Source organism: Colias eurytheme, chromosome 29 (assembly GCF_061535395.1).
Source record: "Colias eurytheme isolate Ceu_HAF_F1 chromosome 29, ilColEury1 Martin Lab GWU primary, whole genome shotgun sequence".
Taxonomy (NCBI): domain Eukaryota; kingdom Metazoa; phylum Arthropoda; class Insecta; order Lepidoptera; family Pieridae; genus Colias; species Colias eurytheme.
Genome location: NC_143008.1, coordinates 1029906 through 1048195, shown reverse-complemented (window position 1 = coordinate 1048195; position 18290 = coordinate 1029906). Strand labels below are relative to the sequence as shown.

The window sequence follows — 18290 nt, the reverse complement described above, 5'->3', positions numbered from 1 at the left end:
TTCGATGTTCAGAAACGCATTTGTTTGTTTTAAAAGAACTCAGAAATTGGGCAAAAATAAGATGTCAAGCATGAAAATAATAACTTTAAACAGAATGCCATAGGCTATATTATATCATCACGCTAAGACCAATAGGAGCGGTGCAATGCTGGTAAAACCGCAGGGCACAGCTAGTACTTAATAATTGTATCGACTTTATTTACATTACACATATTATATTTTATATCATAATATTTTGTATAAAAAAAAATTAAAACAGAATAACTATTTTTTATCACTATACATACTTACGGTGCATTTACATCAAACGAGCGAATGCTCATTCTAACCCCACTACCACACCCCGGACACTCCATACAAAATTATCGTTTTGACAGTCACACTGTAGAGACTGCAAATGTGTGTGTTAACGCTTTAGGGTTCGCACATTAATAGTGACTAGCGTAAAGAAATTCGCGTTTTTCTGATGAAATACATCCGTAAACAGCACAATATCTAACCATTTTCTACGAAAAACGATAATCACAAATCCAAAATAATAAAATTACTTTAAGTCAATTTGATTAATGTTGTCAATCTTCGATGCGTATCGTCCTTACGGAAAAATGCGGACCATTATATAGCATGATCGTGCGGGGTGAGATAAGTGTTTAATTTTGGCGGGAGGCGGAGAGTATCCGTTCTGTAGGGTTTAGCTACTATTATGTATTCTGTGCCACTACGTCAAATTATTTTAGTGTAAACACGCGCAGAGCATTTTTTCGTTGTTCTTAGTGCGTTCGAAAATATTATATGCAATGTTCTTATACTGAAACACTGAATTCAAATTTTCGTTTCCACTAAAAGATCACGAAAGAATGCTCTTGCTCTAGCTCTATGTTCGTTTCTAGGGTTCCGTACCCAAAGGGACCCTATTACTGAGACTTCGTTGTCTGTCTGTCTGCCTCCAGACTGTAACTCATAAACCGTGATAGCTAGAAAGCTGAAATTTTTCACAAATGATGTAATTCCGTTGCCGCTAATACATCATTTGTGAAAAACAAATATGTACTAATAAACAAAAATATAAAGGGGGGTCTCCATAGTACGGAACCCTTCGTACGCGAGTCCGACTCGCACTTGGTCGGTTTTTATGTAAATGTCACCGTTACAGTAACATGCTTCCGCTAGTCATATACCAAATTTACGATACACCTATTAAAAAAAAGACGGGTTGCACTGGGGGAGTGCCGGCAGAAGTGAAAACTTGATTATTAACGTTGAGCATGTTCGATATCCATCCGTCTTACGCTTTTTCGATCAGGTCACGTGTCCTGACGCGAGTTTAAGATTTTATACCCATTACAGAAAAAGTGCTCAACGCCGCTAAAGAAGTTTTCACTTCAAAAACAATTAATATTTCATTAATATAAATAACAGCTACGTTTTATTGCGTATTTCAGTCTCTTGTACAAAACCTAATCAATTCACCAGATGTCAGGTATCGAAACTTCGCGGCATGTACCTGAAAATAAATATAGTTAAAATTAATCTATGTACATATAATAAATCTGTAGAAGGGTCAATTCTGTACATTAAAAATATTGAAAAAATAACTAGCAGGGGGTGTTACTGGATCGATACCAAACCCAAATATGTTATTAAAACTACAGGCATCACGTGAAAACTAACGGTTCGATTTCGATGAAACTTGGTATAATTATACCTTATTATCCTGGGCATAAAATGGGATACTTTTTATCCTGAATAAATACGTAGAAAAAAAAATTTTAATTTTTCTTAATTTTTCCGCGCGGACGGAGTCGCAGGCGGAAGCTCGTAAATAATATAGTTTAAAAAACTAAAAACACTTAAGCGTGTAACCCATGAAATTATTGCTTACTAGCGGTCCGCCCCGGCTTCGCCCGTGGTACATAATATTTACGTTTTCTCTACATAAGAACCATCCTTGTACTTCAAGGAATATAATAAAAAAAGAATTATCGAAATCCAACACATTTTGCGATTCATTTTTATATATAAGATTAAAAAGTGTGAAGTCCCATGTCCCCTAGTGGGGTAAGGGGCAGATGCATTATATATCTGTTTCACTGATCCATTTTCTTTAAGGACAAGTAGGTGATCAGCCTTCTGTGTCCTGCCAGACCAAGACATTTTTTTCTTCTTCGTCTCCACCGGGAATCGAACCCAGGACCCCTCGGTGCTACGCTCACGCGTCATCCACTGTACCAAGGAGGCGGTCATTGCTTATTAGTCCAGAGATGTAACGGAGCTTCGATTCCGGTTCCGTTAAGTCGAAACTTCCGATTATTATTACACTTTCGGTTCCGACTTCGGTTCCGATATTTTTGTATCGGATGTTAATCGGAGGTCGAACGAAACAAAGCGGGCGGCGCGCGACGGCCTGTGCCGAACAGGTTCATACATGTCGCGCGGGGAATCCCCCGACCCCCACTACGTGTACTCTATCATCAATTATTTTTTCACTTGTTAGTTGTTACAAAGCATCAAAGCTTTTGTTCATAAAGTACAATACATTACTTTTGGAGTCCATTTTGATTTAATTTGTTTTAGCTATTGTAATGTCACCAAATGTAACACGCTACTTTGGGTTTTAATTTTAATTAAACTTTAAATTCATTAATTTTATCTTTTGTTCATTTGGAATTATGCCAATTTTTTTTCACAGTTGTTTTTTATTTTATAATAAAAAATAAAAATGAAAAGAATTGACTATAAATCATGTTTTATTTGTCCTTAAACAAACCCTGCCTCCGATTTCGATTCCGATTTCGATTCCGATTCCGATAAACCAAATTTGAAAACTCCGATTCCGATTTCGGTTCCGATAAAACTACCTCCGTTACATCCCAGCTTATTACCTATCTTTAATAGATAGATGAAACGTTTAATAGTAAAGAAGAGTAGTGACATTTGAAAAGGGGCTATTTTGCATGTTATTTTATTAAATAAATATTTTTTTTATCTAGTCCTGTTAATTCTGAATAATAATTAACTCATTATTGTACACCAAATAAAACAATACAAAAAGAATAACAGCAAATAGGATTATTTTACAATAGACGGTCTTATCACTAACAAGTGATTTCTACCAGACAACCTGTGATCAAGGAAATGCTGGAAGATTATAATTTAGGAGGTGTAAAAAAAAGCAAGAACAATTTTCTAAATAAGTACCTGTAGATAAAATAATAAATAATATAAAATATATAACTTATAGATAATAATTAATAAACATACATACATAAAAATATATTAAGTATGTGCATAAGCGTTAAAAATATCTGAATGATGAGATGGAATCAAAAGAGAGAGATTATAATATGTTACGTTAAGTTTGGTAAGAGCCGATTTTTCAATGCTTGGATAAAACTTATTCGTCGAATAATGTATAAAACTACCATTTTAAAAACGTATTCTAATTGTCCGTATTTGACAGTTTACGTGACATTTTAATATTATCGTGTAATACTTTATTCGACGAATAAGTTTTATCCAAGCATTGAAAAATCGGCCCTAATAAAATTTAAGAAATGTTCCCCAACCCATACTAACCTCACACTAACGTCGTGTACCCTAAAGACAGCATACTGCGAATTCCTGAACAGCGGGTAGAAATGTTCGACGCTGTCTGTCAGCAAAGTGTGGCACAGTCGCGGCTGACCGCGCTGAGACGGCACCGTGCTGTCCCAGATGTCAGCGAATGAACAGCCTTTGCTGAGAAACGTTTAATTTCATATTTTTATTCATACATAGCTGCGCCCCGCGGTTTTGAGTGTATCCTTATTACCCTACTAGCTTACCGCCCGCGGCTTCGTCCGCTTTATCTATAACCTAATAAATTCTTCCTTCCCTTCCTCTTGAATCACTCTATCTATTAAAAACCGCATCAAAATCCGTTGCGTAGTTTTAAAGATTTAACAATAAGACAGACAGTTGCAAAAATTGTAAAAATTACTATTTACAGACGTCACTCTTTTTAAACTCAAACTCAAACTCAAACATTTATTTATTCAATTAGACTTCTTCTAGAAGCACTTTTGAAACGTCATTAAGTACATATTTTTAACATTTACCACCGATTCGGAAAGCAGTATCTACGGAGAAGAATCGGCAAGAAACTCCATAGTTGCTCTTTTTAATCATGTCAGATTTACAATTTTACAAATTACCTAAGTAATATCATAATATATTATCATCATAATAAGCCAAAGAACTGTCCTGTGGTTTTCACGCGACAACCCTCCATGGGTTTTTATCTTCCATATATTCCTTAATACTGTAATAGGCTCTCTTGACAAGTACATTTTTTATATAAGATTTAAATTTAGAACTACTAAACTCTTTAATATTATGAGGAATTCTGTTGTAAAAGCGTATACCTTGGCCCATAAATGAATTTTTAACTTTAGCTAGCCGGAAAAATGGCATTTCAATTTTATTTCTGTTTCTTGTGTCATAACAATGTCTATCTCCTACTTTTGTGTGTAAGTAAGCGTTATTATGTACATATAAAATATTATTAAATATATACTGCGACGGTACAGTAAGGATACCAGTATTCTTAAAGAGATCTCTTAGTGAGTCTCGAGCACGCAAATTATATACAGAGCGTATGGCTCTTTTCTGTAATATAAATATAGTTTCTATATCTGCAGCCCTGCCCCACAGCAGAATTCCATAGGACATTATGCTATGAAAGTAGCTAAAGTAAACCAATCTAGCCGTTTCTTCATCGGTGAGATGCCTTATTCTTCTAACTGCATATGCAGCTGAGCTGAGCTTAGCAGCGGTGGTGGTAACATGGGCCCCCCATTGAAGCTTCTCATCTAATGTCAAACCAAGAAAAACAGTCGATTCCACAGGGTATAATACCTCCCCGTTTAAAATAATATTCCTTTTCACCTTTTTTACATTTGGGAGGATAAATTCTACACAATTTGTTTTTTTTTGTATTTAATAGTAAATTATTAGCATTAAACCAATTGGATATGCGTAAAAGAGCAGAGTTTACTTCGTCAACATTTGTGTCATGTCTATCCACATTAAAAATTAATGAGGTGTCATCTGCAAACAGTACTATTTCACACATATCCTGCAAATAATAAGGTAGGTCATTAATATACACTAAGAACAAAAACGGTCCTAAGATAGATCCCTGCGGAACACCTATGTTAATCGGCGCACCGCGAGATTTCTCTCCATTAACGACAACGGTTTGTACCCTGTTCTGAAGATATGAAGCTATGAGATCCTGAGCTAAACCTTTGATACCATAAAAATTTAGTTTCCGTAATAGAGTGGAATGTTCTACACAGTCGAAAGCCTTAGAAAGGTCGCAGAATATCCCCAAAGCATTCTTTGAATTTTCCCATGCTTTGTATATATGTGACAAAAGAGCTACTCCGGCATCAGTGGTAGAGCGCCCCTTTGTGAAACCATACTGTTTGGCGTGCAGTAAACCATTTGATGCAAAATGACTATTTAATTGGTTTAAAATTAGTTTCTCGAAGACTTTGCTCAAAGTTGGTAATATGGAAATTGGCCTATAGTTATTACTGTCTTCTTGGTCACCACTTTTAAATAAAGGAATAACTTTGCTAAACTTTAGTAAATCAGGGAATATACCACAGTCGCAACACTGATTAAATATAAACGCTAGTTGATTGGCAATGTTTTCTATGATATTATTTACTAAATTTACAGACATACCCCAGAGATCACATGTTTTTTTTAAATTTAATGTTTTAAAAGTTTTAACAATTTCATCGGCAGTCACGTGTCGCAATTCAAATAATTTGTTACACTCAGCAACGTTATCCCTCAATAAAGACTCTGCAAGCGCTGAAGACGAATTTAAATTCTTAGTTAAACTAGCAGGGACACTACTAAAGAAATCTTCAAAAGCAAGCGCAACATCAGCACTTTTGTCAATGACCCTACCAGAGTTGACAAGTTTTATGGCACTATCGTTTGATCGGATTTTGCCCAATTCACCATTAATAATTGTCCAAACCGTTTTAACTTTATTGTCAGAGTTGCGTATTTTGTCTCTGATATACAAACTCTTGGCAGTGAAACAAACTTGTTTAAATGTTTTTGAATAATTTCTAACATAACTAAGAAATGACAAGTCTTTGTTATATTGTTTCATACCATATAACTCGTAAAGAACGTTCCTGCATCTGTGTATACTAGGAGTTGCCCATTGGCTGAATGGTAAATCCTTGGTAATAGTTAAAGATTTAATTTTAAATATTTTTTCATATTCACTATGAATGAACTTAAAAAGATTTGTAAACATTTCACAAGGATTTTTATGAAAGGATTGATTATTCAGGTCAGGCAGTTTATTATCAATATTATTTCTAAATGTATGAATGCCTTTTCTAGTTATAGGCCTAACATTAATTCTTTTAAATGTAGGTATGCAATCCCATTCAAAAACTACTTTCTGGCCACAGTGATCCGAAGTTAGCGTGTTGAGAATATATTTTTCTAAACATTTGCAATCACAGTATATATTATCAATACAAGTTGCAGAAGTAGGTGTTATTCGTGTGGGCTCATCAAAAAGTTTATACAGATTAAATGAATGAAACAAATTAACTATTCGTGTTGCCGTTTGTGTGTGTGAAAGTAAATCAATATTAAAATCACCACATACTATTACCTTCTTTTTACTCCTGCCTAAACGCTTTAATATTTCTTCCATGACTGTCTCAAACAAATTATAGTCACTGGAAGGAGGTCTGTATACGCAAACAATAATGTAACGCTCAAGCTCAACACAGGACAGTTCAATGGTGCGTTCTACAGAAAGGCTAACAATGTCAGTTCGTTCCTTGCATTTTAAACTATTGTGTACAAAAATAAGAGAACCTCCATGAATAGTATTTGTCCTAAAGTATATACTTTTTAATTTATAATTATCAATATTTATTAACAACTGACATTGTTTAAGCCAATGTTCTGTTACACAAAATATTTCAATTCTATTATGATTTAAAAATAATTCTATTTCTAATAATTTGCTAGCCAAGCCTTGAATATTTTGATGTACAATGGAAAAAGGCTGCTTAGCTGTTGTCTTACATACTAGTTTAAATCTAGCTTAGGGCTAGTTTGTCTATCACTTAACCTAGGTTGGTGTATATAATTACTACTACATAAAATTATAGTAGATCGATGGTCTGCTACTGAACATGTATCAGACTGGTTAATAATTTTATATGCTATTAACATAGCAAGTTCTCTCTTATATCTAGATGGCAGATACACTGTATTCTTTGTCAAACAAAAAGATTTTGTACAAGAATTTATGTCAAAATATATAAATGCATCACTATGATGATTTGTTAAATTATATAATTTTAAATTAATATTATAGATAAATTTGTTTTGATTTTGTGTCAAACCAGGCAAATATGGCAATGTACACAACATAAATTTGCATTTTGTCTCATTACTAATTTTCAACATTTTTTGAAATCCTATATCAATGTCATGTTTTTTTAAATTAAAACTATCTCCGTATAATATAATAACAATACTATTTTCCTTAAAACTAAAATTATCTAACGAATTCATGATATATGTAAATGAACTATTAGGAGTGCAAAAATTGGTTACTTTATGCCCTAAGTTGTTAAGCAAAGCGCCAATAGATTTAAAAACAGCCTTTGGGCCCCTTCTTCCGTCAAATATATTCCATGCGTAAGACGGATACCATTCCAAAATATCAAACATGCTGAACGTTAATAATCAAGTTTTCACTTCTGCCGGCACTCCCGGAACCAGTGCAACCCGTCTTTTTTTGTAATTTGAAAAAGGCAGTAAATAACTCACTTGCTCCGTCCATAGCAGTATCGATTCTCAACTATAAGGTAGGTCGCTTTGAGCTTGTTCAGCTCTAGGTACAGCTCGTGGGGGGAAAACCTTCCGTACACTTTGTATACTGCGTATGCTCTTTGCCTGTAACACAATAAAATCTATACTATATTATTATAAAGCCGAAGAGTTTGTTTGTACACACTAATCTCGGGAACTACTGGTCCGATTTGAAAAACTCTTTCGGTGTTAGATAGCCCATTTATCGAGGAAGGTTATAGGCTATATATCATCACGCTAAGACCAACAGGAGCGGCGGGTAAAACCGCGGAGCGCAGCTAGTCGAAAATAAAATAAATGACAATTTTCATTTTCAGTAATATATAAACGTGAAAGTGTGTTTGGATGCACGTTTGTTGCTTTGAGGTTGTTGTTTTTAATAAATATTTGAGAACCATCAAATCAAAAATTTTTATCCTTGTTACCTCTGTTAGCTACCACAATCGAGAGTTTCGTACAGGAAATTATTGGGCGTCTCGTTAAAATAAAGCTACTCACGGAAAATTAGCTTGATAGTAATCACTTGCAAAAATGGGCGATGGATCCTGAACTATTATTATATTCCTTGAAGTACGAGGATGGTTCTTATGTGGAGAAAACGTAAATATGTATCACGGGCGAAGCCGGGGCGGACCGCTAGTAATACTATAAATATACCTAGCACGGGCATCGAACCCGCGATATATACTGTTACCTAGCCTCCAAGTGCTCATAGTGCGGGTGTGCCACAATGGGCCGGCGCGTCGCCAACATCACCGCGGCCAGCACGGGCATCGAACCCGCGAACGCGCCGGGAGCTTGCTGCTTGATCCACTGAAGAAGTTCCTCTTGGTTGTAGTCGCTGAATTCGCCTGGAAAATAAAAAAAAGAGCGTACATGGCGAGCACACGTGTCAGAAGTGAAACTTCTTGGATCTTTGAATCTTGCCGCAAATTGTCGCATTAATCCATATCAGTATTGCCGTGACGCGACCTTGAAATGTTACCCTCAACGTGCCTAAAGAAGTTTCACTTCAAAAACTTGACATGTGTCAAGGGATGGAACGAAGTCTCTTGAATAACAGGCTTTCTTTCAAAAAGAAAGAGATAGACAGAGAAACACACGCACGCCGCACGGCTTACAACTATAGCAAGAAGTGTCGTTACAACTTTTAGTCTTAATTCCGTCTAGCCCTCTTTGGCAAAACTCTTAAACATGTTTCATGCAACTGATGCGAGAAGTGACGTCACGTTATCAAAATATGAACATTGACGTACAACTAACTAGATTCACAATTAGTAATCACCCTCAAAAATTGTCCGAAGCAAAACTCTGCCTACGCGTGTATCAAGCAGAGCTTTCTAATGTTAAGACCAGGCACTCTTAAGTAATTTCTGGCACTGAGAGACCGGTTAGACCGCTACGGTGCTAGACGCTAACACAGCCGTAATAAAGTTGAATATCGCGTGCGCTCTTTGATCGCGTTCGAGCTCGAAACTAAATCTCGTAAGTCTCAATTCTTATTTCGTTTATAACTAAAGTAATAATTGATCTAGAGAAAAAATATCTTGGGATTGGATAGTTAACTATATTTTCTTACTGTTAACATTTATTTTAGACATAAAGTCCAAGTAAATCTTTAAAAAAATGTAATAATCCTTAAAAAAAGGCATAATTTTTGAATAAAAAATGAATCGAGCGAAAATGTTACAATTACGTAACTGTCTTGTACATGGAAAGAAAAAGACCCGATGAATCATGTACTAAAGGTCCATTTTGATTGTATATATGTGACTGTTTCAGAATATTAATGCAAATTCACATAAAATTTAGGGAGCCTCCACTTAAAAGACTTTGACAATTAGTGCCACGAAATAAGGTGTTAATTTTTATGTTAATTTATGTATACGTTAATACGTATACAGAATGAAATAATTATAAGGTAATTACAGGTGTGTTCAGTATAAGTCCCTCGGTTTTCGAGATTTCCCACACTTTTGAAACATTGCAATTAACACTTTGCCACTCTTTCTGTTGCTATGACTACGAATGAAGTATTTTTTTTCAATTATTATTTTGCATAGCATTACCTTTTTTTTAAGTGGCATAGCATAGCATTCCCTGATCCTTAATATACGTACATAATATTATGGACATTTAAAAAAAGCTTCTAAAATAAGTATTATTGAAAAATAAAATGATTTGTATTTAATATAAATTACTCACCTATATGAGCCATTTCGTGTCCCATATTCTGTATGAGACATCGTATCATGGGAACTGCTCCAAAAAGGATCAGCAATTTTACGTATTTCATCATACGTTTTGAATATCTGAAAGATAGAGTAAAAAAATATCTTATTATTACTTGTTATATGGATATAATAATTTATTTTTATGAATGAAATTACTGAAATGAACGCTTAACTTTAAATCAAGATAACTATAACAAGACGACGACGACGTTAAAACCGAACTCAATTTTTTAACGGTTTCTGTAAATTTAGGCCGAATAAAATAATCTCTATGTGGAAGTTTTAAGAGCATATAAATTTATAAAAAATGGAAAAAATTCGATCACGAGGCGGGACTCGAAGCCGCATCCTTTCGCGCCAAACCGGGGCGGATGTCTGACCAACTCGGCCACTCGTGACCCGCTAGAGCAATCGAATTTAATTCTTTCAGTTTTATGTGTCTAATTTTTTCTATTCTTTATAAATTAATATTTATTAAGTATTTGAATGCCATAAAACCAATACATCAATTTCAGAGCATATTCAACGCACTCCCCTAAAAGCTCGGTTCAGCTGTGTCAGATTTGAAAAAAGTAACGAATATTATGCAGTTAAGAAAAACAGCTATAAATTTGGAAACCTTTTAAAACTCACTCAATTCTTATTTATATACTTGCAAAGTATAATTTAAATTAAAATCTTGTTAAAATAAAAAACATATTACTTACATATAATATCTCTTCTTAAACACCAAGGAAGACATGAGACACAATTGCGTTGTGAACAACAGCTTGAGACGCATAACCAGCGCCGCCATGACACCATAGACAACCATTTGCGATATATTATAGAATATCGCCGCGTCAACGTTCAAATTCTTCAAAAAAAGAATACACTGATCCGTCACTTCTTCATCGTGTACTCTCGTTTGCTTGCCCAGTTCGTCCAAATCACTTCGCTTTTTAATTTTCATATCCGAACTGTTGTCTATGCCACTATCTTCGTCATCGACATCCTTTTCCACTTCCTTATCCTCTACTTCCGTCTCCGTTTCCGTGTTCCAAATCCAAAAGTACAGCACGTTGATTATTGAGAAGCCAACGTATGGAATCAAGAACGAATACGTCATGTTTAGAATCGATTTGAACGGCAGAAAATCGAACACCTCGGAGCAGGTGTACATTAAAGTATGGAACGATTTATAATTCGTGAATTTCGAAAAAAGAATCTCCCAAACATGTGTGTCTTCTTCGACTTCCAAGAAGTCACTGATCACTTTCTTTAAATACACGGACGCGCACACGACGATACAAATGCGTAATAGTACGAGCCAAGCTTCGACGAGGAAGTCGAAGCGGTTTTGAACCTTAATGCGTAGACCGCTGAAGAACAAACAGTACGCGGACACTACTAGGAACAGGCAAGCGTATAAGGACGATTTTAGCATATCATTGCCCTGTAGTAGGAGTATGGCCATGTGCAGGCCGCAGTAGTGTGAGTGCAGGAATATAGAAAGGTGTCGAGTGTCTATTATTCTCAATTGTTCCATCACGAAAAACACAGCTATTTGCGTGAGGAATATGAACTGTGTGAACTGCCAGAATAAAAGGCAGAGGCAGTTGAGCATGAAGATTCCGATCTGAAAATAAAATTTTATAGAAAAATTTTTTTTTCTGTCATATTAATAATAGACGGGCATTTCTCCGCAACTCGACGTCAAGCGCCTATTTCGGTCATATTATTATTACAATAAATTATTATTTTTTTAAGATTAACCTATAGTTTGGATAGCATGATGCTCCAGTTAAAAGTAGTTTATTCACTGTCTTGCTATAAAATTTTACTTTTATCGGTTTAGTAGTTGTTACGTTAAAGAACATTAAACATCATGTATACGGTAGCAGTAACAACCCGAAAAGTTTTCGCAATCATTAAGTGCAGGTATAATAATATGTCCGATTACACTAGTCTCGATACCTACTGGCAACGATATACATATTATATTTGTTGTCTATTTTTACCATTTTATTACTTTTTAGCGCTACCTGCCTACATCTACAAACAAAAATAATTTTTTAGCACTAGGTACGTAACACACTACAATCGACATTTAAAAAAAAAAAATTATCGACTTTTTGTAATTTTTTCCCATTTTTTATTTTATTACACTTTATTGTAATACAATCAATAAATAATAAGAAACAATAAAAAGAAAATATGGTTCTAGAAAGATGTAGTACAATTGGCGGCCTTATCACTAAGCAGTGATCTCTGCCAGGCAACCAAGCGGTAAAAAAGCGAAATATTTAGTAAATAAAATTTTTTGGAAGTAGAATTAGAATTTAAATAACATGAAAATAAAAAAAAGTATGATATTTTTTGTTTTTTTTTTGTTATTACCAGACTATCTAAAGGATAAAGACCTGCAATTGTATAGCGTATCTCTTCCTATCCTGCAGCTGTACGGTCAGCAGCCACGCCTGCAACAGTAGTAGCGGCCCCGCCCAGTTCTCTCTCTCATTGGGAGCCCATTGAACACGTGTACACTCCGCGTGGTTCGCGAAGTATTGGGCCACCGCTAGGAAACCGCCGAGGAAGCTTTCGCTGAAAAATGGGGAATAAAACATAATTGAACTGCGAAATAATATAGAAAAAAAACTAAAAACATGCTTTAATGATAGAAGCGATAAAAAAGAGCGTATGGGCCGAGCACACGTGTCAGAAGTGAAACTTCTTTGGCAAGATTCAAAGAAACTGAAAACGTCGCCTTAAAATTTTAATCTCAACGCGCCTAAAGAAGTTTCACTTCAAAAAGTAAAGACACGCTTTAATGATAGAATCAATCAAAAATAAAAATAAAAAAAAATTTGGAAAATCCAAAAGTGCACGCCTCATAATTTTTTTTCTAAATATTTATTAATTATTATTTTTGTTTATTTAATAACAATTAAACCACATCGAATCAGACCCTGAAAAATGAAAGGGTTCTATTCCTGAGCATACTCAAGCGTAAGAGAAAAAAAAAGACTCGATTAGTAAAGTATTTCGGTCGCTATCGTGTTAACAAGAAAAAGGATCCGCACATACAGACACACGGACGTCCAAGACAGAACTTTTTTAAACTGTTTTTTAACTAGTTTAAATAACAAAAATGACATCAAAAATATCATGAACGTTAAAAATAGTGTTTTTTCTTAATATGTGTGTGTATGTATTATCTTACAAGTGCAATGTATGATACATAAAGACATTTTAAGTTTGAAAAATCAGATGTTTTGCGCGAAGTGACAGTAGTACCCACCTCAACGCTTCGCTTATGAGGCGTGCAATTATACAACACAATTTATTTTTGACGTGACAACGTCTTATAATTCGATAGCTCCGGCTGCACGCACGAAAAAACATGACTCATGCGGCGTTACCTCGCTCTGAGGCGTTCCATGTAAAGCTTGAAGTGCAAGCGAGAGCGCGGAACGAGCGACAAAGAAGCACAATCGGACGTTGTCACATTCAACTATTGTCAGTAAACCGACTTTACAGACAACCAATTTTTTACAAAATAAACACGTACTACATTTAAAAAAGGTAAATGTTTGTTTTATTAAATTCAACAGTTTAAAATACTCGTAAGAGCTCTGCCTCACTATGACGGCATCACAAGCTAACATGGAAATGTAGAAATTGGCGACGTTGCCAAACAACCTCGCCGGCTACGTATCCAAGCAGTTATTAAAGAAATGCTGAAATTAGCGACGTTGCCAATCTGTCGTTAAGTAAGTGTACATTTTAATACTGCTTGAATCTGTCGCTAAGTAAGTGTACTATACATTTTAATACTGCTTGGATATGCAGCCTTAACTAGGCAGAGCTCGTAAGATTTTTTCATAGACCGACTTCTTTAGCAGCTTTTGAAGTTCATACTACAAATAAATTCTTCTAATATTTCATAATACATAAATATACAAATATTTAACTCAAGTTTCATTTAATTTGCAACCAACTGAAAATGGTTTGTTATCTCACAACTTTCAACTGGGTGAACCGATTTCGATGATTACATTTAAATTTTATCCAGTTCCGATAACTTGAAAGCAGTTTCAATAAAGAAATATTGTTAATTTAAATTATAGACAGAATTAAATTATTAACCATTATTAAGTAGCAAAACCTAATTACCTAAGCTCCAACGCGTGCAAGAACAACGCAGCCACGTTCACACCGGCGAAGATCCAAATAACTTCCAAATAGAAGAACACCGGGTGTCCCACACCCACACAGCTCTCGACGGGCTCCCGATCCGCACCCCGGTCTACCATGTGACACTCTTTGTACATTGTGTTGTTTATCCACGGCTCTAGATAGCGGTATAGCGCTCCGACGATCACCTGAAAATTGTATGAAGGCACTACAAAATTTATATTGATGTTACTTTTGTTTATATAATATAAGCTTTTCGTCGCCTTTTTCAAAATTTTCATCATATCCAATGCCCTTATCTACTCTAATATTATAAAGAGGAAAACTTTATTGTTTGTTTGTTTGATTGTAATGAATAGGCTCATAAACTACTGGGCCGATTTTAAAAATTCTTTCACCATTCGAAAGCTACATTATCCACGAGTAATATAGGCGATATATTATCACGCTAAGACCAACAGGAGCCACTTCACTACATAGTATAAAACAAAGTCGCTTTCCCTGTCCCTATGTCCCTATGTCCCTTTGTACGCTTAAATCTTTGAAACTACGCAACGGATTTTGATGCGGTTTTTTTTAATAGATAGAGTGATTCAAGAGGAAGGTTTATATGTATAATAAGATCCATTAAGTAGTGGAGAAGTACTGTTATTTTTGAGGTTTCTAATGTGATGTCGTAAAAAATTACATTTATTCCGCTTACATTGCAAACGCAGGCTGAACCCTACGAGTTTTATCAAAATAATGTACTAAGTATTATACACATTGAAAAGGTCTACAGAAAAGTCCGCGATGGTATATGTCTATCTCTTATGGATAACCCACAATAACTTTTTTTTGTCATTTACTTTTTACGACAAATAATGGCTAATTTTCGAAGCGATTTTAACCAATACAGCATTAATCCTTAACCAATTAAATACCATGGATACATTGTTCATTTAATATAGATCTATATGGCCCTTTACACCGTATGATTTAAGTGAATATTTTCGAAGATATTACAGATTTAAAAATTGCAGGACGTAGCGTTTGCGGCCGCCCGGCTATGTATTTTATACCCGTGCGATGCCGGAGGCCGGAGCGGGCCGCTATATTTTTATACCTATACAACGTTCACAATTTTTCTGTAGTGTATTTAGTATCAGCATTGCACCCGTGCGAAGCCGGGGCGGGTCGCTAGTTTATTATATTAGTAAAAGTATATTAGTACTAGTAGGATAGAATAGGATAGATTTGGTACTTGTGACTTGCATTAAATTTTTGGAAAGGATTTCTATATTTATTCTATTATGTACAATGGAATAATCTATTATATAAAAATAATAATAACACTTACCTCAGGATGTATATTGAACCGATTAAAAGCATTAACTTCCTTTGGATATTCCACAGTCTTATCGTACATTAGTTTCGAAATGCCAGCTATAAACGGTTTCTCTTCCACTACAGTCTTATAGTACGAGTAATAGAACCCCATTTCAGTGCGGAACGACATCTCTCGCTCAAGATCGGAGAGATATGAGAAATTACGATCATTCTCGAATAGGTAACTTACGTATGTGTAATGTAAGTGACCTATCGCTACAACTTAAAGAATGTGTTAATTTATTAAATATTATGTGAAAATTCTTTGTTTAAATATAAATGAACTGCCAAAATTGGAAATTACAGGTACTTGACTGCAGACTTGCCTAAAGCTAATAATTCTTTTCTTTTTGTGTTTGCTATTTTTGAACATATTTTAGGTTTAAACTTTGTATAACTATGTCTCTTATTAATACATAACTTATTACTAAATAACTATTATAAATGGATTATTAAACACAAAATAATTTTTAAATTGAAAACAGTAGGGCCAGATATTGCCATGATCAAATAAAATTCCATTTTATAATATCAGTTTAAATTAAAATTAAATCATGACTCATATTAATTGATCTTGAATCCATAGCTTAGTTTTTGAGTAAGATTCTGGGCATGCATAAATGGTATTAACATGAAATATGAGTCAACCAGACTATAGTTAATCTGTCTTTCTAGAGTAAGGTCATTTTATTAGGGAATTGGTCAATTAAAATTAATTAGAGCATTGAACATATAAACATGGTGTCTGAGGCAAATAAAAAAGCTACGTTTTAGACCTCAACAAATTTTAAGAAAACAAATATGTTTAACTGTTTTATAGACTCATAGCGACATAATTACTTGTACAAATGTGTATGAAGTATACGGATGCATTGTGTATATATATGGTTTAATTAGCATATGAAGTTATAGTGAAAACTTACCCAAAAAAGCAAATAAAACATTTTTTACAATAAATTTGATTGAATATCGAGATTTTTTCTCTTGAGGTTTCCCAACCGATTCTTCCATATTGATAACATAAATTTTACTCCACTTGCATTTATTCACTTGACTTATTCTTTATCCAAACAAATTTAATATAATTTATATTTTCGGCTCATTATTTACTTGTTGATATGTTCAATTTTTTTATTCCTTTGTCAAATGTCAATGATGTATGACAGTTGACATCTGGCATGTGATCAATAGACTATATAATATTGTCTTTTGATGCGTGAACTTATTTGAACTTGTATTTTTTCTCATTTCAACAGATTGTAAATACAGTGGAAAAACAGGCTGTTTTCCAATTACAGAGCATAATGCGACTCAGTGCCGCACAATGCCGAATTATGCTGATGCTTAATTGGAATGTGAAACGCACCAGCAGCACAGTATTACAATATTATTTCCTACAGTAAGGAATCGCCTTTGATGTCGCGCGATGCCGCCGCCAGCGTAGGTACTTACGCTGCCACACGAAAATACGCTAGGGTTGCAACAAATGGGAAATAAAACAATTGTGATTATTAATATTTTGATGAAATCATTTATTCATATGTACATTCAAAATAATTGCGATTATTAAATCTGATGTAATTATTTGTTCATTAATATATAATTACAGATATTGCACTGCTAAATATTATTTACGTGGACACTTTATTTTTGGATGTTCTTAATTGTATATTATAACATGTAACTAAGTAATGCATTCGCATTGGGATGTACAATCTGATTAGAAAATAATGAGGACAACATATACATAGCTTTGATTTTAATTCAACAGATATAATTAATACAATCTTTCTGAAATATTGTTTCCTTCTGGGATTTCAATGTAGATTTACATCCGTAAACGGAACAGTTTGTGCGCGCCATAATTGAATATGTAAGTACCTATGTATAATAAAATTATTACACAAAAAATACGACTGCGTCGTCCTTTCGCGATAGGTAAAGCAATCTCAGCGTGATTGCTTTACGCGGCCCGCGTCGCCCGACCCCCGCCAGTTCCCCTCCGTTTCTCTGCACAAGTACATTCGTCGCACTACTGTAGGAAATATGGTAATACTGTGCCAGCAGGTTGCGCTAAGTTCAGTGTTGAAAAAAAAAATATTCATAGAGTTAGCAATAACCTCATTAATGTGTAAATAATACATAATAATTTGGTTGAAAAATATTTACGGTTATTTTAAGTATATTGGATTTTGATTACTTCATTAACTTTTTTTTCAATGTTTGTAACTACCTTCATCCATAATTATATTTATTTTTTTAACACAATTTGAATTAACTTTGATTATTTCGAAAAAACTACAATGAAACGAAAGCTTTAAATTTTTTTCCAACAATTAATAATTACTAACGATAAATCGATTGCACGCATCAATGCACGCGCATTACTTTTTCTAGTGCTCCGCAATGCGCTCTATAATGCTGTAATTGGAAAACGGGGACAGTACTCGGCAGATAAGTTTTGAATATGATCATACCTAATCTTTATTTTAAATGGATCGCGTACATATTATTGCAAATTTTTAATTTCGTGATCTTTTGAAATCGAACGCTTATAAAAATAGCAATTATTCTCTATTAAATTCTACAAAATTGTGTCCG

At 34.4% G+C, this 18290-nt stretch overlaps 1 protein-coding gene across 1 annotated transcript; it reads right to left on the bottom strand.

Moving 5' to 3' along the window:
- Positions 1 to 293: 293 nt before the first annotated feature.
- LOC149896013 (protein C-mannosyl-transferase DPY19L1) lies at positions 294 to 16821 on the bottom strand. The gene is made up of 10 exons (XM_090118322.1): positions 16613 to 16821; positions 15661 to 15911; positions 14301 to 14509; positions 12548 to 12728; positions 10853 to 11763; positions 10117 to 10223; positions 8606 to 8762; positions 7870 to 7995; positions 3577 to 3738; positions 294 to 1504 (listed from the first exon to the last, which is right to left on the bottom strand). The coding sequence occupies exons 1-10, from the start codon at positions 16698 to 16700 to the stop codon at positions 1477 to 1479; spliced, it is 2220 nt and encodes a 739-aa protein (XP_089974448.1). The 5' UTR covers positions 16701 to 16821; the 3' UTR covers positions 294 to 1476.
- Positions 16822 to 18290: the final 1469 nt, after the last annotated feature.

Coding starts and splice junctions, on each gene's coding strand:
- LOC149896013 (XM_090118322.1), bottom strand. CDS start 16,700: ATGGAAGAATCGGTTGGGAAACCTCAAGAGAAAAAATCTCGATATTCA. Junction 15,912..16,612: donor TGTTTTATTTGCTTTTTTGG/GTAAGTTTTCAC, acceptor ACATTCTTTAAG/TTGTAGCGATAGGTCACTTA. Junction 11,764..12,547: donor GATACGCTATACAATTGCAG/GTCTTTATCCTT, acceptor TTTTATTTTCAG/ATCGGAATCTTCATGCTCAA.